We start from the raw sequence: 27,674 nt of genomic DNA, 5'->3' as shown, positions 1-27,674 counted from the left end.
AGCGGGTTGAAGCTCTGAGCAAGAGAATGAATGGTTAGAAAAGCCCACAGTCTTTCAGATTTTCTTTGATTATTATGTCTGTGACTGCATCAAAAACAAATTTGACATTCTGAGTGTCTGTGGCACAGGTCAAGTGACAATATATCTCTTTATCTTGTTTCCTTATGTTCAAGTCTAGAAATTGTTTCTTGATGTAGTTTGCAGCATCTTCAAATGTATTTTGTCCTAGTGGAAAGAAAAGTAAAAGAAAAAGAAGACACATTTTAACTGGTACTTCCTCACAACTGCAAAAAGAGAATAAATAATGTTTTCTGTCTTTTTTCCCCTTTTCTTTCTACTTGAATTAACTTCATACTTTAGGTATGAAAATTTTGTATCTAAACTGTTTCTTCTCTGTAAATTTCTGACACAGCCTTATATATATTCTCTTGCATCAGCTGGGAACATCTGGGTTTTTTTTTTTAAATTTCCAGTAGACACTACTCTGACATACAAGAAAAGACAGACTACCCTTATGGAATGAGTTCTTAAAATAGGAGCAAAAATTCTGGATTCAGTTGAGATGTGTGTGTGAGTGATAAGATACTGACTTGTACTGAAATATTGGCTGGGTCCATCACAGCCATCTGAAACTTAAATTCTCAGCTTCTTCTACCCGCAATGGACAGAAATAAGCAACTCCAGGAAGAGAAATAAACCCAACCTAGGATAAACACGGTGAGTAGGTGAGATGAGTTGAATTCTGGCTGTGTCTGTCTCATACCACTCTTTGATGAGGACACTCTTAGGTAAGAGGTTTACTATTTAAAGACTTATATATAGGTGACATGATTCAAAGTCTCAGTGTTAGATTCATGGCCTACACAAAACATCCGAATGTGTTTTCTCATGAACACTCCAAACTTACCATTGTACTCAGGAAAGCAGATATTCAGGTGAACTTTTGTTATTTTCTCTTGAAAGAGGTCTTTTTTGTTTAGGAACAGCACAATGGAAGTGGCTGCAAAGCACTTATGGTTGCAGATGCTGTTGAACAGATGAAGGCTTTCATGCATTCTGTTCTGTTGAGGTGCAAAAGGTAAACATGAGACTGAAAAATCTCTTCTCCATTCATCATTTTTACTGAGATGTTCTTTACTGGAAAGAACCAGTACAGTGTAATAGCCTTTAAATGGTTCTCAGAGAATGGGAATGTACCATCAGAGAGTACATTAAAACTTAAAAGCAAAAAGGGTTGTTTGTCTGTTCTGACTCACCACTTCTTTATCTTCCACCAGAACCATGTCATAGGCACTGAGTGCAGCACAGAATATGATGCAAGTAACTCCTTCAAAGCAGTGAATCCACTTTTTTCTCTCTGATCGTTGTCCACCCACATCAAACATCCTTTGCAGGAAAAAAAGCATGTAAAGCACGCATAAGGATGTAACCATGCTTTTAATGCACGGAGTTCAAATGAAATGAATGACAAATACCCAGCTTTTCCAAATATTGGTCTGTTTCTACCCCAAAAGGTCAAGGAGTGCTGTGTGTTGTTACTCATGGCTTTGTAGTGGGTGTAATATGAAATAAAAAGGCTTAGATGCCTGCATGTAGGATTAATACTCAGTACTTATGTGTGGTACTTTGTGTTCACAGAATCACAAGATTGGAAGAGACCTTAAAGATCATCAAGTCCAACCCATGCCCTAACACTTCAACTAAACCATGGCATGGAGTGCCACATCCAGTCTTTTTTTAAACACATCCAGGGATGGTGACTCTACCACCTCCCAAGGCAGGCCATTCCTGAACTTTATCACCCTTCCTGTAAAAAATTTTTTCCTAATATCCAACCTATATTTCCCTTGGTGCAGCCTAAGACTATGTCCTCTCATTCTGCCAGTCGCTGCCTGGAGAAAGAGACCAACCCCACCTGACCACAGACGACTTTCAGGGAGTTGTAGAGAGTGATAAGGTCACCTCTGGGTCTCCTTTTCTCCAGGCTGAACACCCCTAGCTTCCTCAGTCATTCCTCACAGGCTTTGTGCTCCAAGACCCTCACCAGCCTCGTAGCCTCCTCTGGATGCGCTCAAGCGTCTCAATGTCCTTCCCAACCTGAGTGGCTCGGCAAAGGAAGTGTTGAGGAAGTGGGGCTCAGTGCAGCACTGAGACTTGCAGGCCAGGATTTATTTAGGGCAGAGTTCTGAGACATCGATAGAAGACCCTCAGATTCAGTATCATTTATCACTTCATGGCTTTGCTTGCAGTGAACTGGCATATTGACCAATAAGACATAGGACTGAAGGCCAGTAACACATTGCCCCCAGCTGTATATGAATAGGTGTTGCCATCTGCTCACTGCCCTGGATTGATCACTGAGCTCATTGCATAATCTGCACCCCACATTTGGAGAGTCTCTTCACCTTCATCAGCTGCTCTTAAGCAGCAAATTCCTAGAGAGCAGGAATCCCTTCCTTTGTACAGTGGAAATGGTAGGAATTGTCCTTCCCTGCAATAATTTCCTTCCACCTTTGCCAGGAATTGCTACTACCTTTGGGTAGTGTCATATGAGCTCTATATGGACTCTCTGTGGGACCCAAAGCCATCTGAGCACACCTAGCTGGGGCTTACTTAGGGTCCTTAGCCCTAGCTTCCAAAACTCCCACTCACATTTGCAGTTCTTCAGATAAGGGCTAGGGCTTTCTTTTCACTGTTTTTCTGAAACAAAAGATGCCAAACTTGAAGATTTTTCAAGTGCATTAGAAAACAGGGAAAGCATAAAAAATCAAATTTAGCCTGCCCTTAGGTTTTCTGTTTCCTAGTGTGCAAGATGAGTTTTCCCTGTGCCCCCGTCGTTGAATTTAATGCTGTAAAACCTAATCCCCTGTTGGATTACCCCTTCCTTCAAGAATATGCATTAGATCTTTGGGTCCTGCAGTATCTGAAAATTAAACAATTCTTATAGCAACAAATATAATGGGATTGACTAAGAAACAATCATGTCAGTAGTAAACAGAGCAAGAATAATTTGTTACTGAAACATTGGTTTTTTTGCAGTATCTTAATCCTTTGTTTCCTTCACCATCAGCAGTGTAGTTGATGTTAAAAAAAGTTATTTTTTATAATTTTTCATTCTTCTTAGGAAAAATTAAAACCCTTTCCAGTGCTCATAATGAACTGTTTCTGCAGCTGAGGAGTAATAATTTTTTTTTTTCTGGAACATTTAATATTTTTTTCTTTTATTGGGTGTCAATAAAAGTGAATTATTTTGGAAATCAGGAAGTTGTTGTGGAGCGAGATTTTGATAATAGTAATTACATTCTTCCAAGCATATCTTCACTGAGTTCAGAAGGTCTACTGAAGAGTGCAGTCAGCACAAATAATCTTGACTTTTGTCTCTGATTAGTACTCAAAAGTCACCTATAATTACATGCCTTTCTTGATTTGTGGTGTATGACTCTGAAATCAGGGTTATGGCAGGAAAACAAATAATAAAATCTACAAAATTTAATCTTCAGGAAAGTTTTGTTTCAGTATACATAATCATGTGAATCAGTATTCACTTCCTAGGAACTTTTAGCATATAGCTCTTTGAATATTCGTGAGAAGTCAGTTGAAAAGGACAAGACCAAGATAAGAGGCAATGCTTAGGGACAGTTTTTGTTGTACCAAACTTTTTTTGCTTCTCTTTTCTCAGCCCAGAACTTAACACACGCACATGTAAAACCAAAGTCCCTCCATAAATGGTAGAAAATGAGGTGATCTTGTTTTACCAAGATAGTCAAAGCTAGTCTAGATATCTCTATATTTTCCCAGAATTGCTCTTGAAAAACTGAGCTGCAGATACAGAATTAGCTATATATTCCTTCAGTGATGCACAAAGAGAGGTCTGAAGATTAAAATAAATCTTGCCTGATTTCAGCCAAACTCTTCCTAGCACACCAATAGAGAGGACACTAGAATAGGACCCATGCAGACCAGATCTCCTTTGAAAAACATTTAAATATGTTCTGAGCTTTAAGTCAACATTAGTGAAATAAATTGAAGAGAACATGGAAGCTAAATTGCTCTAAACCAGCAAAGTAACCACTAAGTAAGGAGCAAATAAAAATCAATGTTTTCTGTGCAACTGTAATTCAGTTCCTGGGAGCAGTACTGGGATTTAGACTTTTACTGCATAGATACAAAACATTTTCTGTCTCATTCAGTTCAGTAAAGGGACAAGTGTTTAGTAAATTAGGCATCTGTTCATGGGTTTTTTGTTTCCATTCATGGCTTGTGACCTGAAGCCCCATCAGTACATCAGCCAAAACTCACTCTGAACGTGCAAGTGTTCCTCTTTATACATGTTTCGATGGTACTTATCAAACTTGGTGCAGAGACATCAGGATCCTCCTGCTGTTTTGCATTGCTATTGCATGGCAATACAAAGTAGCAGTACCTGGCTGGTTAACAGGGATTTATAATTGTTCTGCACCCCTTTAGCAGCTCAAACCCCTCAGACTCCTTTGTAGTGATTTTACCTAATATTACTCAGCTGCCTGAAACCACCAATGAATTTACTCACAAAACTCTACTGTGATGTACAGCAGAGGACAAAAACTGTGGGGTTTGTGTTTGTGGTGGCTTTAAGAGCCTTCCTGTTTTTTGCAGACTAAATTTTGTAAATTAAATTTTTCAGACTAAATTTTGTAAACTGAATTCCCAGTTGAGATGCATTTCAGCTAGACCCAAACACTAATGCTGATATTCTCATATCAGGGCTGATAGCATCCATGTCAATGAGGATTTCCCTCTGGTGGTTTCTTCCTCCACCCTGAACTGATTTCTTACACGAACTATGATTGCAACTAAAGGCATTCAAATTTCCAATGTACAAATCTGGATATCCATTAATCAGAGAAAAAGAAGATGATGTCCATGATATTGCACTGTAGCATTTGTGGGAAAATCATGAATTTTCATGAATAACCAGATTATTGATAGATGATAATTATTTATTTGTAAGACATCTACTTCAGGATCTCATTTTGTATGTGCAATCTCTGTTGTGTTAAAGGATCTGTGTGGTAGCATAGATGGTTTGGGGAATGCTTAATTGGCACATGAGGAGAAAGAAAGAAGCCAAATGAAAAATGTAAAAGTTGTAATCCTCATGCTTTATAAATCTGTCTGTCTCTACAGGCAGTTTCTTGTCTAGACTGCATTCCTCAATATGCACCCCAGCATTTAAATTGAGAATTAAATGCATTTCAGTCCACAGAGAAAAGCATTACAGAACTCTGAAATGATAATAATTCATTTAAATCCATTTTCATGTGCAATTAGATGTTTTTAATTGGTTCACCAAGCATAACTAGAACTCGAATATCTAAAAATGCAAAATATTTCAGTAAAATTTCTCAGAGGCATTATTTTCAAAAAATTTTTTTCTGAACATTTTGGTTTTTATCTTAAGTGAGCATGAAGATATGCTTGATAATGCTGAAATTCCCAATGGGACAATTTTTTTTGCCAACTGTAGTGCATTCCTGTGCTAAAAGCAGTTATAGTTATTTCCATTCTCAAAAGAAGAGTGAAAGGTTGAGAGTGTGTGCAAATTGGGAGACATCAAATGTTTTTTGCATGCTCTTAAGGACATTTAAGTAGGCAAATTTCATAAATGGCACAATTATTCAAATGTCAGGATATAACTAAAGCTTTTTAAACATTTACATATGTAAAAATGCCCTTTTAGAACCTACTATTCTGTGACCTGTTTGTAATGGTCCATTATATGCTCAAAGTTGGAGTACTGATAATAAAATATCTTGCTTTTTCAACGGTGTAAAAATGTTGAATAAGACTGGATTCAATGATAACACAATTATATCACCTGTTAAAAGTCAATACCTGTGAAAGAAAATACTTAAGAAAAATAAAACCCAAGAAAACTGTAAAATATTGCTTTCATACCTGAAATTTAAATCCTTGAAAGAAAACTGAGTCTCTATAATCCCAGTTGTCTGCACTCGGGAGTGCAGGACATCTTGCTCAGTAGGGACATAGTCTGGCATTGCCAACCTGTCCAAATCATTGAGGTAACTAGGGAGAGTAAGAAAGAAAAGGTGGTTGATAAATTCAAAAAGTGAAATGTCCATTGCATAATCACTCCACACTGAGCCTCTTCCTCTTTTAAATATGTTATGCATATTTTAACACAGTACTGTTGGTTTTATACAACTGTGTTACACAATTCAGAGCCTTTTTTTTTTCCTTGTATATAGAAGTGTAATTCAATTGCACATAATAAACATCTTTCTGAGATTTGCAGCTAAGGAAAATCCTTATTTTCCTTAGAAATGCTTGAAAACCATCTTGTCAGCAAAGTGGTTTTGGCCATTTTCTCTCAGCAGGTGGGAATTGCTACCTCAGGGCAAGAACCACAAGCATCCTGCGGAGGCAGATGCACAAGGAATCACCTCAGCCTGTCAGATGGTTTGCAACAGTATTTTCCTTCCTAAGTTAAAGGGAGGGCATAATATTTTGGAGGAATTCACTTTTAAGGGCTGTTTTACCTGTAGACCTCTCAATTTACAAGAAGGTACATGGTGATTTTAAAAATATATATTTTCTAGTGGAAACCAAAAGCTTCAATGAAGTTGAGGATCCCGTGGGTTAGCATTCCTAAGAGCCCTTGAAAAACTGTGGATTATCTGCTTTTACTTCTGGTCTACAGAGATAAAATCGACATTATATGACAACCCAAACCACATCTTTGAAGCATGTTTTTGTCCAACACTTCTCCAGCCTCTTATAGGGGCAGACAACTTTCTTTAAGTGGCTGGGCAGAGCCTCTGAATCCTACTGGCTGATCTGGGAGTCTGCGCAGAGGGATTATGAGTTGACAAAAGGAAAAGAAAAAGGTGATGCCTGAGTAACTTCCTGCATTTTAGCTACTAATATTCAAATAAAGACCAAAGCCAAAAGCAAGAAGCCACACAATAGCTGAAGCGTTTTCAGTGTTCAGTTGGCACCTTCCTATTTGTAACCTCATGTCTCTGGCAAACAAACACGGTGTCTCTAATGGCTGCTATGCTCCATGACTTCTTTTTTTCCTTTCTACACTAAGTCTGCCCAGCAAGAAGCTCTGCTGCTCAGTTTAACCAGAATCTTCTAAAAAGAAACCTCACTGATCATCATCCTTGTGTGCAATATTTAATAGATCTGTAATTAAAAAAATAAATAAAAGGATAAAATAAAATAAAATAAAATAAAATAAAATAAAAATTTAAAAATGCTAGACTCTTTCATTTGGATACTTCCAAGTAATGTTTGGAAATGGGATTTTCTTATTTTAAGTTGAATAAACTGTATCCATTCAGCAAGGGGTGTTGAATCTAATCTGAGTAATTCAATGTTTTCCCATTATTTGAGGCCAGGAAACAATCTGTTGGGGAAAGGGAAAAAAGGCAATATAGCTCTGTTTCTTTCTGACTAGGGCCTGAGGCAAACTCATCTGAGCTCGCCTTTGTGGAAGGCAGAAACAAAAGGCGCTTTGATATTTATAAAACATGTAAGCACTAAAATAAACATTGAATATAAAATAAAGTTCTGATAGTTCTTAGCCACAAATGCCTAAATTCAATTCAACACAGCCAATTGTAATTGCATTAAAAAATTAGACCAAGTCAATTGTCTAGTTAAAGGAGCAGGAGGCAATTTCAGGCTCCTCCTAGAGCCGTAGGCAGCTCCAAGGAGAAACTGCAGACCATCTCCTCACTGGGAAAGGAGGGAATGGAGCTGGTGGGTCAGTAAATGTTGATCTTTCCTTGGCTTCGATGAGGTGACAGGAATCCTATCCCGAGAGGAAAACGACTGAGCTAGCAAGATGCACCATGTACTGCTGGTAGCTGTACAATGACATGTAAAGTCAGAATTTATAACCTCAATCTTTCCACTTCCATGCCCATCATTCCATTTTAAGACAGAAATAGTTCCAGGTGAGTCTAAGGGAGAGATTCCAGCCAAATTTGACAAAGAGGGAATTTTTCTATTATTCAGAAGAAGTCTTTTTTTTTTTTTTTCAATTAAAACACACCAAGGAAAAGCAGTGATCAAACTTCATTAGCATGAATTAATAATGAAAAATCTCAGCGAACATAACATCCAAAAGTCAGAGTTTACACAGCATTAATCAAGATTCTGTGTAGGACCTGGTTCCAAGGCACTGAGAAACAGGGTTTGGGGTTTAAAAGAAATTGAACTGCAGTATTAGATGGTTGATTGTGGCTGACTTTGAACTGATCATTAGAAGACCAGCAGTAAGGACAAACATTAAATTGATTTTAATGATTCAGAGCCAAAGGCTAGAAATTTAGAAGCATCAGGTACCAAAAGATGAAGGCAGAGAAGCAGCATTTTCAAGAAATTAGCAGAAATGTTCAAGCAGATGAAAAGCATCTCACTGTAGCTGTTTTTAATGTAAGTCTAGAAATAAATAATGACTACACAATCTACATTAACCTCCTTAAATCTGTATTAACCTCCTTAAATACTGAAACCTATTTCAAGTTAAAACAGGACACAAACATTAACACTGAAATGGAATTAATTTAGGTTCTTCTATTTTCTTTGTAGATAACAAAGCTTATTTCCCTGGCAGAGGGTACACAGAAAAATGTTAGCTGGTAAACAGGGTTTAAATTTTGTTTTAAATTTAAGAGGCAATTTTCCTTTTACTTATTAGGACTAGTTTGTTTGAGCTTTCAGTGGAAATGGCAGTGGAACCTATCAGAAAGGGTTTTGTAGAAAAAAATTGCTCTGTACCATCCTTATAAAAATACAATACTGCTATAAAATACTGCCAAATCAGGCACAAATCAACATAAGCAATGTTTTCTTTGTTTAGGACTTTTGCAAAAGATCTTCATTCTTGTTTGGAAGATATAAAAAGATGAAGAATTGTTAATATTTTCTCTGCATGTTTCCTGCACTATATCTACAATTATTGAACTACAGATGACTTCCCCTGAAGTCCAACATGCAGCCATGCCTTTCTTTTCCTGCCTTGACGAAGGGACACCCAGCATCTTGGGAGGCTTCACCCTGCAGGTGCCCTCAGCCTGCAGGAGGAGCTCCAGGAGTGGGGAAGCCTCCACCTCCAGGTCTGCGGAGATGGATCTCAGCTGGAACAAACCTCTGCCCTGGGTCTGGCGTCAGACCTGAGCACTCTGGGAAGACTCTGACCCAGTGACATCTCCCTCCATGGCGTGTACGGGCTGCGTGAGAAGGCAGCCAAGCAGGACTGCAGCCAAGCAGGACTGGAGCCAAGCCAGAGGCTCCTGAAAAGTCTGAAGTCACTTATACAGCTGAGGTAAGAGATGTGCCTCAGCTGGATGGTGATCCTTTGTGGGGTGGGTTTGAGCAGCCCTGGTCAGCCCCCTGCTTATCTCTCTGGCACCTCCAGGGCTCAGAAAGGGACCTGGGCTGTCAGGCTGGAGAGCAGCTGCAGCACCACTGGTTCAGCAGGGGTGGTAATGGCCCAGGGAGCACCTGCCATGCAGCAGGGTTAGTTTAGAGGAAAGTTTTTATCGTTTCCTCCAGACTTATTTAACATCTTGCAACATATTCAAAGTATCACTCTAGGTAAAACCTGAGCTGTTTCAAGTCATCTTTCCCTCATTTTGTCAATCTTTAAAATACTCAGAGGGAGAATACACTTTTTTTTCTTTTTTCTTCTTTTTTTTTTTTTTTAAACCATTCAAATAAACCCATAGAAAAAAAAAATAATTCTTTCTGAAACCTTATTTTCACTTCTTTCCTCTGGTCAAACATTTCTGATATACCATAAACCTTAGCAACCCACTCATTTTTCCAGGACAACGAGCAATGGTTTCCACAGGCTGTTCTGCAAGGGGGACAGATACTGTAGCAGCAGAAGCCAGCTGTTGAGCAGCTGGTGTCACCTACTATGCCGCCGAGTCGCTGAGCTGGTACTCGGCCGCCCTCGCGAAGCAGGCCTGGGTGCCGCCGTCGCGCCACAGCTGCTTGATGAGCTCAACCAGCTCAGAAGACATGCTGCCATCCTCCAGAGCTGTTGCCATGGCACACAGCTTCTTTTCATCTTCCTAAAGAGAAATTTCAGTAAATATTGTGCAAGCGCGCTGTGCCCCTTCACCTTGTTGAAGACGAGCTGGGTTTATAATGAGTCGAAAGGGCAAAATTTCTCATTTTCACTGGTTTTTCCAGGTTGTTATACTTGCCTATGCATGTAAACATCTTTTTACAGACTCAGTTCCCTTTAAGTAGTGCCAAGGTTAGGCTGAAATGGTGATACACAGAGTTTTCATCTTTGATTGTTTTGTTTTGATATGAGGGCTCAGTTTCATCTTGCCATAGGCATTCACAAATAGTCCAACTTGGATGGAAGGCTTTTATATTAAGAGAGTAATAGGGTATCAAAATTAAATTTAAAAGGACATTTAAATTTGAAACATATTATAACTATATCAATGCAGAAATCTATATCTAAAGGTGGTTTTGAATGTATTTGTACAGCTTTTGACCCCAGTAAGAAATATGACAAAGTGATTATAACTTGTGAATGCATTTCCCATATGTGGAGAAGAAGAAACCTGTACAGAATAAAATCCCAAATATTTTAAATATATTATTCTGTAATTTTTTCCTTTTGTAGTAAAATAAAAAATATTTTAAATAATCTATTTAATTAAAAATATTTCTTTTCAGTAGCTGACAGCTTAGGAATTTACTGTAAATAAAGAGCATGATTAAAATAGTCATTTGATACACTGCCACAGCAAGGGATAATTATAAAATATAACTCCTTCTTAGTCATAGAAGTAGACAACTCAAGTGACTTGCAGTCAATGGTTGCAAAAGCATAAATGGATTCTGACAGACACTGTTTTGGCAGGGAGTATGTTTTATTCAAAACCAGGAAGCATCTTCACAAAATTTTTAACAAATTTATTTTAGGAATGTGCTATATCTTTATGTCTCATGAGGACTGCAGTTTGTGGAAAATTTATAAAAGTCAGAGACATATCAAAAATTAAACACTGCATTTTTTTATGAAAGAGAAATTGAGTAGGCATAGGGAAAAAAAAAAAAAAAAAAAAAAAAAAGAGAAATTGAGTAGGCATGGAAGAAAAAAAACAAAACCAAGAAATAACCACTAGAAAATTGCCTTCACTGGAAAGAGGGAGGAGGACAGCAGGATAATAGCCCTTCTACATCAAACAGCACCAGATCCATTTACACCCCCATGCCCTCCTGCAGTGCTGGGATCAGCAGAAGCGAGTCACTCTCTCATGTGTGCCCCGCATTTGTCTCCAGGGCGCACACTTGTTCAGCAGAAAGATAAGAGCTGGAACGTTTTCTGCTTCAAGATATGACATATCATGGAATGATTACAGCTATCCACTTACTAGGCTGGATTTGTAGGTTGAGTGACCTATAGTAAGAAGCCTTGAACTCTGAGTGTCTAGATGTAGAGGGTAAATGTTCATTGCTTATTATGCAAAAGGGGACAAGTGTGGATTTTTGTGCTTATATAATTGTCCTGGTAATAAGACTAATAAGAAGTAGAGGTGAAATATCCTGGGGTGACTTTATGATGTTTGTATCCCCATTCATCTACTTAGCCCAGAAATAAGTTTTGCACCTTTAAGGCTGGTTCTGAGAGAGAAAGGGAGAGAGAAGTGCAACGTTTGTTATCAGAAACTGTACCTGCTCCTCCACATTCCCGCTCCTGGACTGTGTTGCCTGCGGATGGACAGACAGCGGGACAGAGCTCTCCTTTGCTTTTAGTTAGTTTTTAGCTAGCTGAGGCAGAGAAGTTCCCTGACCTGTGGTTTTTCTTTTTCTTTACACCTGTTTAAACCTGCTCTGGACTGAAAACCCAGAAGGGCACCAGCAGCTCACACCTGTGGCCCACTGGGCTGGGTCTGGGCCACAGCATTTCCCATTGCTGGGTAGACTGATAACAGAGTGGGTGAGCTGAGCTACAGCCCACCAAGGGGACTTTCTGAGTTTGCCATCTCTGCAGAGCAGCAAGAGCTTTTATCGTTTAATATTGTTCTTTATTTTTCTTTTTTTTTTTCTTTTTTTTTTTTTTTTGTTTTGTTTTTTGGGGTTTTTTTTGTGCTGGTGAATGCTTTGCCTGTTAAATAAACAGGTTTTTCCACTTTTCTCCAAGGAAATATTTTCCTGAACCATTTGGGGGAGAGGCTGCTTAAATCTACTTTCTAGAGGAATCCCTTCAGAGGTTCTCTCCAAAATTTGCCCTAAACCAGGACAATAATAAAGGAAGATAGCAGCAGATTGAATTTATCACATTAGAACACTGATTTGTACAATTTTTTGTTTCTCTCTGGTATTTACAAAGACTTCAGAAGATTTTCGCACTAAAATAGATTGGAATCATGTTTTAGAGAGAAAAGTTATCTCACTCCCCTGAAAAGATGTTGTTTAAATTAAGTGTTAAGGCCTTTTCCATACCAGTAAGATGTATTTGCAGGCAGACCTGGAACAAGGATAAGCACGTTGCTTTTGGGACCAAGATAATCCCAGTCCTTGAACTAGATGACTTTGAACAGCTAAATCTGGACCAGAACGCACAGCAAAAACAAAGTCCAGCTGAAATCACAGCTTATATCAAAACAACTAAAGCTTATCAATTGCTTATGATTTTGTGGGAAATGTAAGCTGGTTTTGGAGGTTTTTGGAAGAAAAGGCAATGTTTAGTGGCAATTCAAATAAATGTAACAAAAATTTCTATTTTCTCTAGAAATCACATCCACGTTGCTCTTCTGTCATTCTGGGGGAAAAGAAGACAGACACTGCAAGCATTCTATACAACTGTATTAAACTGTGATCTTAGAAGCCTTTTCTGCAGTGACAGCAAGAGTGAGCTGACTGTGCTGTAAATGATAAACTTACAAAAGTTGTGTTTTCTGTGTTTAGCTATGTATGATGCTAAGAAATGGACTAGGCTATTTTACAACTTCTCTGTGCTGTGAAGTCCCTTGAAAAGGGTATCTGTGAAACTGGCAGAGAGTGAGCCTGTACAGATACCTCAGGAAATTTGTCAGGGTTGAGAAAAGAGACTGAATTACTGGGGCACAGGGAGAAAGTATCTCAGTAACAGGTGGCAAAGTCTGCACCACATGGTGGGGATCATGGGCTGAGCCAGGCAGGACTTGTGGCCAGTGCTGCAAGGTCCAGCTGTAGCCATGGCTCGGGCCATGCAGGGTGGTTGATGGCTCTTTATGCAGTACAGCACATTGACATTGCCCTGTTTTCTGGCTGCTGCTTTTGGGCCTTGTTACATTTGTTTGAATGACCTGCATTTGTAGAAAATATTTAATTTCTATTTTGTCAAATGCCAGTATGAGCTCTAGTAACCTCTGAAGATTTTGTTTATCATTTTCTAGGTCAAAGTATCACATGTCATTATAATGCAATGTAGACTTCTGGAACAAGTAAAGCTCTTTCAGATAAGCAGATGTTACTCCCTCCAAGATAAACCTCTAGGGATTAAGCAGAATTTGCCAAAACTTGAATCAACTGATATTCTGACAGGCATTTGAGAAATTCTCAGCAAGATCTGAATTACAGGCTAAAAGACTAAATAATTGCACAGAGAATAAAAGTTTTCCCTTTATTTCTTTCCTTGGAAATTCAGCGTGATTGACTGAAGACTGCAGGTCTTCTTCCTGTGGCTTTGCCTCCATCTGCCTGTGCAGAGGATTTTTGGCTGTGTCAGGAATGTTGGACCCCACTTCCCTGTGGTGCCAGTGTGTCAGTAGTGCATCCACACAGCAGGGAGGTCTCTGTTCCAGCAGCAATGACAGACTGAAATGCTCCCAACATGTCTACATAACCTCCCCTTACATGGCTGAACCCCAAGGTTTGGTCATAAAAGGAAAATATTTTTTACATTTCTCAATAGCAATAAATAAGTGACGAAGTAGCTAGGAAAAGGTTCTGTTTGTTCAGGTTTTTTTTCCTTTTTCTGTTTTTTTTTTTTTTTTTTTTTTTTTTAAATGTCTTTGCAACTTGAACGTTTCAATTGTATCAATCAAAATGGGAGTTTGTGCAAAATTTAGGCATCAGTTTTGAGAAAATAAAAATAAGTGAGGACATTTTGTCACATGTAACTCAAATGGAACTCAATTTCCACTGTCATAAAGAAAATACTGGATCCTCCTTGTTCTCCTAGTCTCTACTATTGTATTACAAAAAAAAAAAATTGTTTCGATAGCTATTTCAAGAGAAAGGGTGTCATACTCACAATTCTCTCAGGGTTTTCATAACTGATTCCTAACTTAGTCATTGCTTTCACAATGGCCAGGATAGACTGCACTGCGTTACTGTAAATGATAGGTCTGAACTCCATGCGTTCCTCATAGGTGAAGCCGTCTTTATGGATGATTCTGGTGGAAAAAAAAACAAAAAAAAAAAACCAAAAACCAACAAAAGGCTTAAGGGATATATTAAAAAAATTAGACAAATTAGATCAGACTAGATTAGATCTCATTTTGTAGTTAATGTGAGAAAGAATTGAATCCATCTGGCCCTTGGAAAAGCATTTTTCAATGGCTGACCTGCCTATTCTGCTAGAACAGGAAAACAGCAGTTTTTGTCTTTGTGAGGTTAGTTGTCTGCACCCAGTTTGAGTGAATAGATGCTGTTTTTTCTGGGGGTTAATCTAAAACAAAGTAGGAGTCTAGAACAAGAGCCAGACCCATCCCTGGAGATATAGGTCAAGACACATTTCTGTACTTAGATCCCAAATATTTTACTATTGGAAACTACAGTATTAGTCATCGTCTGTCACTGCTTGTTCAGTCATTCTGATTTTTATCCCGAATCTTACCTAGATAGAAAAATTAATGTTTCAGCACTGGGAGGCACTTATCAAGAAAACAAGAAAAAAAATTAATATTTCTTTATGCATCAGCTACAGTTTCTAGTTATAACAAGCTCTTATTCTTATTATCTTCAGGCTTTGGAGAATTAAATTTTACTCCATAGGGTAAAGAGCCTTAGTAATCAATTTCAGTAATCTTTCTGACAGAGGAATTAGAATTTCATAATCCTCCTTGACTGGAGAATGGCATGTGGTTAAAGTTCTCCAAATCAGTGTCACAGCTCAGAGACTTCTTTTTCCATGACTTGTGAAAAAGGATGAAATCTTCACCCACTTTGGCCTGGCGTGCTCTCAATGAACAGACTTGGAAATGCTTTGGCTGCTGGAACCAAGGCTCTATTCCTCCTCACCTCAGCTGGTCAGAGACGAAGGCTATTAAATACAGAATTTCTGGGCTGTGGGGTTTTGTGTTTTACCCCATCTTGTCTGAGATACACTCTGGAGAGAGCTACCTAAGTAGCCAAGTCGGCCCTGTCATGAAACAATTCACTCGTATGCACACACATACACACAAAACCCAGATGACAACTGATGTGTCTTAACAGCTCTCTGATTTATGGGTGTCAGAAAACTCAAAAGTTACATTCCTGTGCTGGTAGGAATAGCATCTGTAGGAAAAAAAAAAATCTCTTAAAATGTTTTTCCAATCACTTGATCAGACAACTTCATGAACTCTCTTTTGAAGCCATGCCATTTTGGTTTTTTTTTTTTTGATTGCTCTTTTCATAATGAATTTGAATGAATTTTGCAAGATTCAAAAGAGTCCTATTGAACTTGTGAGAAAGAAAAAACAAAGTCTCATGGAGCAGAGACCCTCCCCATTTTATGGATGCAATCTTCTGAGGTTTTTATTCACAAAAGCAGGACTTCTCATCAGATGGGTGGCTTTGATTCAGTCTCAACAGGCGTGATGAGTTACCAAATATTTTGCTTCCTGCTTTTCAGTCACTGAATTATTTGTAAAAACTTTATACTGCTAAATAAGAGCACACTACAGAGATATGCAACTTGGTTTTAAAAAACTAGATTGCACACTAGTAATTATGCAGTTAGAAGCACAGAACTCCAGAGATGGTTTGGGTTTTTTTAATAGCTCTCATAACCATCCTCATCTTTTTATGCAAGGGCCTTGCAGCATATCTGTATTTTGAGTATCAGAAGATATTTTTTAAAGCTTAGTGGATGGATATAACTTTGATTAAGACTAAAAAAAATGTGATTTAGTAAGTAGAAAATTAATTATAAAATTACTATGATTTTGCTGTCAACTATTTTCAGCAAAATTATTTCTTTTGTAAACATCTATCAGTGTTCTTTAGAAAATGTTATGCTTTATTTTAAAAAATCAACTAATATTGGGAGCTTTCACTGAAAAAAATCCTTTAAAATCCTTGGTTGTGACAGAAATATGACATTTTATATGAAAAAATACAATTTTTGTGAACATTCTTCCTGTAAAATAATTAATATTTGTGATCAATTTGACAGGTCATAAATGCACAAGTCTTTATATATAACTCTCAGTTTTGCAGTGTTCTCCCCTTCCTCCATGCTATTAAATCTTATCAGTGTTCCCAAAGTGTTCAGTTCAGAGGAACATCTTCAGTCTCCTCCTGCTTGGGGAAACTTTGAGTACAACACACCTCAATGGCTTGCTGTGCAGGAAGGATCTCCTGCATGGAGCTCAAACCAGAAATAAATTTATCTACTATTTAACTGGTAAAAAAAAGGTTAGCAAAGTATTTGGTGGATGGTTCTGAATCTGCTTTATTACAAAATGAGTTGCTTAAATAGTAGAAATTTGTTCTTATGACCTAATATTTTTTACTTAACTCTTTAAAATGCATTGTTGAAGATAATAAATAGGTATTGGTGAAGATAATAAATAGGTAGGGGAACTTTAGTTCATAATAGTATCACTCATTTCCTAAAAAGTTTGCTTGACTTTTGCACAGGAAGAGATTGGTGCTTACAAAGTGCAATCAAATCTAAACAGCTGCAATCCCTGTGTAATTTTTTCTGTATTTGGACAGGTTTAGAAATCAGACCTAGACCTCTCTATGAAAATAAGAATAGACACAACAGCAATATTTTATCAGGTTGTGCAGTAAAGGAGAATTTGTAATCAGTGCAAGTATGGTCCCTTGAACTTTGGTGGATTATTAATTTAAACCAGATACATAATTAGCATTTTGGTTGCCCTTAAAAGAAAAACGTGTGTGAATTTAGTTGTAACCTGTTTTACTATATATAAAAATATTGTCAAACTAAATTGTAAATCAGCACACACATGTAGAGAGATTCAACCTTCCTCTGAAGTTAAGGAAAGTGAAGTTCCTGACTTCAATCTGTGAGGGACCTTATGTACTTTGAACAAACAGCTATCTACTGCTATTCTTGCAATAGATTTATTATGCACTCACAATATCTCTGTAACCAGATTAGAACAGGGATTTCTGCACAACAGCTTGTACAGCCTGGTTTTTTTTTCCAGATTGATTAGTGTATGAAAAATTTTTGTGTTGATAATTTTCTTACTAAAAGCAGTTCTTACATCAGTCCCTACCCATGGTATCGTGGGTAACAGCTGCTCACTGCGCAGGCTGGTGGCTAAATGTGTTCTCTCCTGGCCTGTGGGAGACATTTTTAACCTCAGCAGGAGCTCTGAAGACTGAGAATGATCTTCAGAGGCCATTTTGGGGGGAAAAAACAAATTAAACAAAAAAAACCCAAAAAAAAAAAAAAAAAAAAAGCAAACAAGCAAACAAAACAACAACAACAACAACAAAACCCCAAACAAACAAAAAAAAAAAAAAAAAAACCCAAAAAAAAAAAAACCTTACTCCCTCCAAAAAACCCAAAGAAAAAATAACCTTACTCCCTCCAAAAAACCCAGGAAGAAACCCTTCTCAGTTCTATGGTACAATGAGAATATTTTGATATTTACTCTTGAAATACAGTGAAATAAAATGAAATTAATAGGAGAAATGATTTACACCAAGTGTAATTAAACTGTGGAACTACTTGCTGTAGAATGCTGTGGATGCTGTTAGTTTACATTGGCTCAACAAAAGATTTAGGAGTAGACATGAGGGCTGCTATAGGAACAGAGTGGTGCTGTCTCCAGCTCAGGATGGTTTCCAAGCCACAGATCATCAGACACTGCCAGGGTATCCAGCACAAGCGTGTTGGCTTGGCTGCTCTGATGATTTGCAAACATTCTTCACTGGCATCTGCTGGAGACAGGGCCTGCCAGGTGATTCAGCCATCACTGCTTGTCTCTTACAATCATATTTCCACTGCAGCAACTCCCACCAAAGCCAAGGAAGCAGATTCCCTGGTCTCCATCCATGGGCCCAGTGCATGATTTGGACATTCAGATTTGACTACCAATCCACCTGTGTGTCTCAGGCACTTGGTGATTTTCTTTACAGGGTGTTTGAATGGAAGCTTGATTTGAATGATATTTCTTTGCATTTTATTCAAATAAGCATAAATATTGTAATAAGACTTTAGCTAGACAGCTTATACTACAAATACCAAATTCAACAGCTGATATGCATATTCAGATACTTACTTCATTTGCTTTACAATAGTGCTCTTTCCTGACTCTCCAGCACCTGCAGAAGGGGAATGTTGAGAAGATATGATTGATAGATGAATAAGAAGTAAGTATTAAAAATAACTCTCTGGAACACAGAATTTTCTATCTGTGAAGAGAAGTACAGATGTCTTAGTTTCTCATTGTATTAAGTATGAACCCTTCCTAATGTCCATTTAGATTTAAAAAGAACAAAGTGTGGGTTAAAGTATTGATAGTGAAAAGGAAAGAGACACTTGAAAAGAAGTGAATATTCAGTCAATTAAAGAAAATGACAGAATTTTTAGTTAGCAAGTAAATAAAATATGGATAATATTTTGATTTCATCTCTGGCAGATGGGCAGGGAAACATGAACAAAGTACAGCCTGTGGTAGTGTCCCATTATTACCTGATTTGTAGCTGCTCTTTTAATTTGTATTATGACCTTTTGTAAGCCAAGTGAGCCAGGTCCGTGCCCTTTAGCCATCTTCTGTGAGCAACTGGAAAACCAGTGTAAAGATTGGTACATGTAAAGATTTATACATGGTCTAGCTCATGATGCAGAGGCAGCATATGAGCAAAAGTCTTGACACTGTTTTTTTGTTCCTCTGCCATGCAGTATTCTGCCATGGAGTACTGTGGCTGGAAGTGGGAAACCTGCAGAGCAGTCCACCGGTTCCAGCTTGGGAATGATTCTGCAGGAAAACCCCACAGCTGCTGAGGAATTGCAGGCATTTGCTTACACAGCAAGTACAAAAACTAGGGCATAGGTCTGGCCAGATTATGTACTGCAAATTTGCACTCTCATCTCATGGAAAGTGAGTAATCACAATGCAAAGTGTTTCCATTGCAAATCAACACAAGTGACTATCATCTTCGGTCAGTGAGAGTGATAAGGGTTGGCAAGAGCTGGCAAAAAAGAGATGGCTTTTGAAAACACCTGAAGAGAAGATTTAACTTAGTGAATCCCTGGGACAGGGTTCATAAATTAGAGAATATGCTGGTCCTCACGAGACCCATCAAGAATTACACCCTGTGCCTGAGAGCATTGTCCAAACATTTCTTGAACTCTGCAGGCTGGTGCTGTGACCACTGCCCTGGGGAGCTGTTCCAGTGCCCAACCATGGTCAGGGTGAAGATATCCAGCCTAAACCTCCCCTGACACAACCTCATGCTCTTTCTTTAAGTCCTGCCACTGATCTTGAAGTGATCAGTACCTGACTGTCTGTTTCCCCTCAGGAGGATGTTGATGACTGCAGTGAGATCCCCCCTCAGTCTCCTCTTCTCCAGGCTGAGCAGATCTCAACTGCTCCTCACAATGATTTCTCTCCTGACCCTTCACCATCCATCCTCATGGCCCTCCTTTGGATGCTCTCTAACAACTTAATGACTTTTTATATTGTGCTGCCCAAAACTGCACACAGGGCTCAAGGTGACAAATATTCTTCATATTTTGAAGAAACTGAAATATTCATCACCAGAATTTGTGCTCTGTTCCCTAGCTGCTGATGCTGTGCCTGAATCCCCCAGGACAGAGCTGGCCCTCCTGGCTGCCAGGGCACTGCTGGCTCATGTTCAGGTTTCCACTGACCAGGACCCCCAGATCCCTTTCCCCAGCAATGCTTTCCAGTCTCTAATTCTCCAGTCTAAGCACAGAACCAGGGCTGCCCCACCCCAGGTGCAGAACCCAGCACTTTCCCTGGCTCAACTTTGTGTGGTTGGTGAGTGCCCATCTCTCTAATTCGCTGAGATCTCTCTGCAGGGCCTCTCTGCCCGGGAGGGAATTGACAGCTCATCCAAATTTAGTTTTGTTGAGAAACTTCCTTAGTATTCCTTCAAGCCCTGCACCCAAGTCATTGAAGACGATGCTGAAGAGAACCAGGCTGAGGATGGAGCCCGGTGGGACCCCAGCAGTGACAGGTCCCCAGCGTGATGTCCCCCGCTCTCTGTAACCTTTGTGCCTGGCCCAGGAGCCAGCTGCTCTCCCATCATGTAACTCGGTTATCCAGCTGTGAGCTGGATGTTTAACTCTTGTGAGAGAAAGTATCAAAAGCTCTGCTGAAGTACAAAAAGATTCATCGCATCTCTTGGTAGATTACCTTGTCCCTCATGGTATGGTGTCAAATACTTCTGACAAAACCAAAATCTGAGGCCTAGGTTTTTTTAACCAAGGACTTCTCATAAATAGAACAAACTGATTACTGACTTTTCAAACACATTCTGTAAAGGTAACAGTACTCAAATGACAGGGATTAATATACTCAAATGAATCACAAGAGACAGCAAACCATACTCAAAGCATTTTCTGAAATCCGTGATGTAAATTGTAGAAAGTGCAAGAGAAAAACAAGCCCATGCAAAGTGGGCTGATGCTGCCATCTGCCACAGTTTGGAAAAAATGCAAATTTGTTGTAGATCATTTATTATCCTTTCAGTGACCTTATGAAGAACTTGGTAAAGCCCTGTCTGCAAGGTAGTGTTTGTTACACTTTTTGTAGGGAAAAGAGGAGTCTGTACATTCAGAGAATTCATACATTCACCTCATGGAAAGATGTCAGGAAACATAATATAGGAATTAACTTCTCTTCCAGATCCGAGAGACACTGTTAAAATACAGTGAGAGATGTGATTTCTATATTTTGGATGCAATTTTCTACCTCTGCTCATCTTTAATTTATGACCCAAATAATGTTTTTATCTAAACAGCAGGTGACTTTCAGACTTTGGTTTCACCATGGAGTATCATCTTAGCATTTTCACCCCCAGAACTGGGTCAGGAATAATTTTATTTGCAGATGCTTTTTTAATTCCTTCCCTTCACCATGTAGCCTCCTTCTTTGGCCAGTCTCTGGTATGGAAAACCAGGGTTATGGCTGCATTTCCACCTGCTGCAGTGGATTTCTACTTGCAGAAATAGGGGGGAAAGTGCATCACAAAAGACCTAGAGTGATTACACAGGGAGCTGAAGGCATCTGCTTCAAGCCTAGATTTTCTGAATCATAGACAAGAATTTAGGACAAACAGTTTTGTCCTGAAGCTCAGAAAGAACTTAATTAGAGTTTTGAGAAGTTCAGTCAGCTCTGAAGATTTGTAGCTCTACCTGACAGGCATCACCATACTTTAGTCATCACCTTATTTTTGTCATCACCATATTTTATATTTTGACTTTTTTAAGATCTAGCTTAAATTTACTCCTCATTTCAGTCTCCATTCCTTTGACATGGATAACTGCACAGAGAATACTGGCACTGTTCCTGGGAGCTGAAAGATGTCCCCACTGCTGGTAACACTGACACTTCTTCCCAGAGATCACCTCCACCATGTCCCGGTGCATGGCACATTCAGTGAGGTACTGAACTCTGGCAGGCTGTAACCTGCTTCTCTTCTTACTTTGGGTACTCCAGAGCCGCATCCCACCATGTCCCAAGCCTGCCATGGTTCTGGGCATCCTGGGACTGAAGAGCAGTCATGCAGCAAGGCTGCAAAGGAGCTGTCCCCCAGCAGCCCGACACAAATCTCCCTCCTGCTCTGGGAGTGCTCAGCCTCTTCCCTGCATGACACTATGGCATGCAGACAGAGCAGAAATAGAGATAAGGAAAAGGAAGGTGTTTTGAAACCCAGTGAGAATCTCACAAATTCAAGGGGAAACAGAACCCAGGCCTTCAGCTCTGATTTGGCATTTTTTTTTCTATGCAGAATTTGTTTGAATAATTGTGGAGAGTACAAGCTTTCAAGATTAGCATCTGCTGACACACTGACGAAGGTTCCTCCATATTAAGGTGCTTTTGTGTCTTAGATAAAGAATTATTATCTCTTTACAGTTGTTATTCCTGTGGAAGGAAAGGTTTAGTTTAGAAAACTTTCCAGAATTAAACACAGAGAAATAAAAAGCCTTGCTGAATAGTTTGTTTAAAACCTGTCAGAAAAACCACTGACAATGACATAAAACAGCAAATATTCAAAGAAAATATTCAAATAAGAAAAATATTCAATTAAAAAAAAAGAAAATATTCAAATAAAATAAGAAAAGGTTTCACACCCCTGCATAATCTTTACCTGTGTCATTCAGAATCTGGATATTATGAACTAGAATGGAAATCATATATTGGTCCTCTTATGAGACTCAACAAACTTAGTATATGAGAGAAAGAAACTCAAGACAAAGAAATCCAAGATCTAACACTCTTGAGAGAAAATAACATCATTAAATACTGCCCTACTCTCCAAAAAAGCAAATCAGTATATTCCCATCACTGGGATTGTTGGGCTGTCTTTGTGCCCAAGCCCTGTGTTTTCAGACTAGGTATTAATAACAGGACGTTAAGCTTCAGTACTACAGTGACTGTTTCATTTAACTGGTGTTAAGTATCTATACTATAAATTTCTACATTCAGACGACTTACCAGAGGCCTCTTACAGTCAGTGGAGAGAAATATTTGCTACAAAAACTAAACGAAACAGCTTCAATTTCTGCTCCCCTAAAGCAGATGTTTAAATTAAATTGTGTGAGTTGTGCCCCAAAAGGTGAGGTGAGGATGACCAGTTCTTTTGAGGGTGGCTTTTGTCCTGACACTGAAAACTGTAGACAATGAGACATGGAGTACTACTTTGAAAATAACTAAGTAAAAAATGTAATGATTGTTTAAACTGAAGCTAAGTTCTTATTTCTGTGGAACATCACTGTAAGCATCAACTATTTTGGCCATGTTTGGAATGTGTGCTGCGCTTTGCACACCTATAAATTGAAAGCTGGCATCCCACAAAGAAAATGCAAACTACAGGTGATGTGGCAGGCCAGATACAGCCCTAATACAAAGGAAATAAAACTTCACCTTGGAGTTTGTTCCAGACTCATAAAACAACCTGATCTTTTTGAAGTATAAATACATAGAGACCAGATTCATGGACATGTTGGGGGAAGGGATGGCTTTGGCAGCATGGGAGCGCCTAGAACAGAGGATTTAACGCTCTTGGCTCCTGGCCAGCTTGTGAGGAACGTCAGAACATGACATAATTTCCCTCCTCCCCCAGTTTATAAGTGCATACCATATAAACTGTAAATCACCTCAACCCAGTTTGTGTGTTTGTCTAGGTGATAGAACTTGACATAAACAAACATAGTGTCTTTTTTTCTGAATATAATTTCTGGTTTTTGTAAGGGGATCTACTGGCTGTAGAGACACCACACAGATTTTAAATAATCCTTTCAGAAAAGAGTCAGAATATACTGCTTTTTTTAACATTTTAGGTGTAAGGAAAAAAGTGATTATACTGAAAAGTTTATGACATACATCTTTGTTTTTTCTGAGTATTTTCTACCAATGCATTTTCTATTGCAAAAAGAAACTAGGACATCTGGTCTGAAGTATAAAGGCAACATAAAGTCTGACTGAACAGAAAGCTAGGACTAGGTAGGACTAGGTGGGCTTGAGCAAAGCTGCCCTTGATTTATGAACTCTAACTTTGGTATCATTTCTGATATCACTTCAGAGGTGTGGAAAGATAGCAGGTACAAATCTGAACATGGTAGATCTAATCCTTTCCTATCTGGCCATTTCACACAGCCCCTGTGGAAGGATATGGTGCCTGTTCTGCACATTGCTTCAGCATCTCTGACTCCAGATGTTCAAGAGACTCTCTCTGGTGGCTCAATAAGCTCCAAATACACAGTTTATTCACCTCATTTTTTTAAGAAGAAAATTTAGGTTATTAAGCATATTTTTTTTCTCTCTTCAATACGTTTTTTATGAAGACTTTCTGACCTGTTGTTCAGGAGAAAAAAAGCTTTCCAAAACATTACCCACTGAAAATTTTGAATTTTTTATCATGTGAGTAAAGGAAGATATTGTAAAAATCCATAAAGAAGTATTTCAGATCCAAATGATCATCTTGTCTCTTGAAAAGAGTGCTTGTGTAGCTAGTGAAACTGAACTATGTTCAGGTTTGAACATAGCTGGAAATGAACATAACAGAAGTTTTTTTCATGTAGCTTGTGTTGAATTTTGAAGTATTTTACTAAAAGTATCTCAAGGCTGCTGTCAATAGTGTCAGAAGAAGACTGATTATATACGTTAGGAAACATTTAAAACTTAAGTCCTTAATACTAAATACATACATATGTTCGGTGTGGAGGCATAAATTTACTTGGTGTCCTGCTCTAAATCAGCCTTCAGTAATACTGTAAGGGCATAAAAGTTTGAAGATAAAACTGCTTAAGTCATAAATTCCTCTTCATCTGGAAAATTCCTCTTTATCCTATACATTTCTCTTAAAGGATTTCTTACTTTTTCCTTATGGATAAAGTTGGATAAGGTCAAAGACAGGATGCTGAATTAGATGGATCCTGGCTCTAACTCAGTGTCCCAATTTCTTTTTGCAACAACAGATATGAATTACTTTAAATTTATGGAATTCTAAATGAAAATATTTTTCTGGGATTTTTTGACTGACTGAAGCTTTCCTCATTAGGAGCAATATTTTATATTACTGTGGTACAGAAACTCATATTATTCTTAACTGGACTGGAAAGCTTTGTAAGCCACAAAGCAAATACTGATGTTACTTCTAGAGTATCAAACTTCTGCTTTCCTATTATTATTTGAGAAACCTGCATGTTCTTCTCTTATTTTTTTTTTGAATAATAATTGTTGGATTTTTAGCAGGTATAAATAGGCCTTTTTCATAAGACACAAAACAACAGAGTTGATTTACTTTATCTAATCTAGGTTTGTCTGAATAAATGTCAGTTTAAAACCATTTTCAAAAACTGCAATTACAAGAAAGGCAAAAAGAGAAACACTCCAAAGATCAAAGATTGTTTTTCTATTCATTGGGAGAAACCACTGTTAACTTTTACAGGAGGTTGTTAGAAGAAAAATATTAGGACAGTGGTGGTGTTCATGTGCTCTCAGATATTTCTTGTAAACTGCACAGCACAATGGGAAAAAAATAATAAAGCTGTATCAAGAAAAAGAATGTATTTTCTTTTGCCATCACAGCCTCTTTCTGCTATTAAATTGATCATAGTGGGGATTAAAAGTAGTAGTTTTTGAGAATATTTTTCTGTATTCATCTGAGTACTTCTCATTCCACACTCCATTATACATCAAAAAAAAAGCCATTGTAAATCTATTTCTCCTTCTTTAAAAAATGGAATGAAACACTTTGGAAGATAAACAATATCAATATATTGCGACACATGTGGATTTTTATGTAACCCTTTATCAAGCTTAATCTTCCTGCAAATGAACGCATATAGATCCGTGAAAAAAAGAGATGAGTGTGCTGGGTTCTCTGTAAGTTTGTAACACAACATTTATTCTAACAGCAAGTTCTCATTTCTCAAACATGTTCAAAGTAAAGGATTTATAGCATTTAAAATTGAATACATGCAGCCATTTCCAGCCTATTCCTTGTGACTTCATGAGTCAGAACAGAAAATATTTTAAACATATATTACAGAATTGTCTTCAAATAAAATAGTGAGAGGTGAGAAATTCACAGTACTAAAATGTAAATACAGAGAAAAACAACCCCTCAATGGAAAAGCATTATGAACAATTTTTATTCTATTTACCCAACAGTAGTAGTTTGACTGTCCTGGCTTCCCTCTCTGCATCTTCCTGGAGTTTCTTTTCCAGTTCTCTGGATCTCCTGGCCGAGTCCTTGCTCTCTGAACTGGCTCCACTGCCCATCTTGAGATGTTAAAAATTCTCTTTATGCAGCTGATTTACTTCTTATCAGACCAGTTGCTTTCATTCAGAAGGACAACAATCAGGGCTCAAAGAAAATTTTAAAATCCCATTGGACCTCTCTGGTCAGCCTTCAAATCAAATGGTCCCTTTTTCACCTGTCACATGACCTGGAGATGCTGTAGTCAAGCATTTACATAGGAACACAAAAACGAAGTGTTATGATGTCATAGAATTAAAGTAATCCATTCAATATCAAACCAAGGTATGCATAGATCTCCCTTCTTGTTCAGGGAGGTTTTGTCACATACTCAAAAAAAATGTGCAAAATTTCTTGAAATAAGATTGGAAATAACTATAGAGTAACATTTTCATCTTGTGAAGCAGTATGCATGCCCTGAAGCAAAAACCCCCGCATTTACAATTTTTGGTTTTCATCTTTCTCAGTGGTCATAGCTCTAAATATATGTATCCTATATTTTCAAATGACAGAATTTGAATTTACATAGTAAAGACATTTTTGATCTATTATTTTGAGTTATTATTTTTGATTTATTAACTAGCATGTAGAATGTTTGCTGCATTTTCATATTATGGCAAGTACATTTGTTTTCTTGGAGTGGCAAAGAATACCTTACAGTAATTTGTAATATCTTTGTAATAATTTTGTGCAGACATTCCTTGAGTAACGTCAGAGTCTTTGCAATTGTTAATGCTAAAAAAAAAAATGTTAATAATTGCTAATAAAAATTATTTTATTAGCAGTCATCAGTTTTGGCTGAAAGCACTACACCTTTTCTTATGTAAGAAAGGACACGGGTCAGATTCTCCTCACAGATATAATACTTTCATCTTAGTTTCTTCACAGTGCAGTAGTATTATAGAAATGTTTTATGTGATATGATGGAAATATTACTTGGCATGTGGTGTCAGCAGTATATTGAGAAAATATATCTACTGTAATAGTGTGGCAGTGAAAAAGTGTAGAATTATTGTCAGAACTAAAAGACAAAAAATACATTTTCTTTGCCCTTTCTCTTCAGATTAAGGATTTAAGTTAAATAAATTTCACCAGAGGGAAAGACTATAATTCATTCTAGAATTATACTTATTCACTTTATAAAGTATTTTGGTTATATAAAAAGCATAAATGTGAAATGATATTACAATTCTCCAATTATTCACTAACACTAGTAACAATGTTCTAACTTCAGAGTATGTAAATATATGAGGTTCAGCATGAAAATAATGTTTAAGGGCAAAATAAGCCTGCAGGTTGTTTTGATTTATGTTAGAAGTATTTTTAGGTCAGAAGATAGGTGAGGAAGAGAGAGACAGAGGCAAACTCATCCCTTCCTAGAGAAAAGAAACTTCCCCACAGCAGAGGTGTGTGGACCCCAGAGGCAACAGGAAGGCAACTGCTGCTGGGTGGGGAAGATGAGAGTGAGTAGAATAAACATCACCAGTGCACTCTGAATTCTG

The 27,674-nt window shown here is 38.0% G+C and overlaps 1 protein-coding gene across 1 annotated transcript; it reads right to left on the bottom strand.

Annotated features, from left to right (window-relative positions):
- Positions 1–34: 34 nt before the first annotated feature.
- On the bottom strand, positions 35–26,195 carry LOC121336346 (guanine nucleotide-binding protein G(t) subunit alpha-3-like). Its single transcript, XM_041405397.1, has 8 exons — positions 26,078–26,195; positions 18,498–18,540; positions 14,282–14,423; positions 9,934–10,091; positions 5,938–6,066; positions 1,257–1,386; positions 908–1,061; positions 35–225 (listed from the first exon to the last, which is right to left on the bottom strand). The coding sequence occupies exons 1-8, from the start codon at positions 26,193–26,195 to the stop codon at positions 35–37; spliced, it is 1,065 nt and encodes a 354-aa protein (XP_041261331.1).
- Positions 26,196–27,674: the final 1,479 nt, after the last annotated feature.

Source organism: Onychostruthus taczanowskii, unplaced genomic scaffold, assembly GCF_017590055.1.
Source record: "Onychostruthus taczanowskii isolate IOZ18803 unplaced genomic scaffold, ASM1759005v1 scaffold23, whole genome shotgun sequence".
In the NCBI taxonomy this organism is placed as follows: Eukaryota; Metazoa; Chordata; class Aves; order Passeriformes; family Passeridae; genus Onychostruthus; species Onychostruthus taczanowskii.
This window is presented reverse-complemented; position numbering and strand designations above follow the sequence as displayed.

Coding starts and splice junctions, on each gene's coding strand:
- LOC121336346 (XM_041405397.1), bottom strand. CDS start 26,195: ATGGGCAGTGGAGCCAGTTCAGAGAGCAAGGACTCGGCCAGGAGATCC. Junction 18,541..26,077: donor AGTCAAACTACTACTGTTGG/GTAAATAGAATA, acceptor CCCCTTCTGCAG/GTGCTGGAGAGTCAGGAAAG. Junction 226..907: donor CTGCTTTCCTGAGTACAATG/GTAAGTTTGGAG, acceptor TCTTTCCACTAG/GACAAAATACATTTGAAGAT.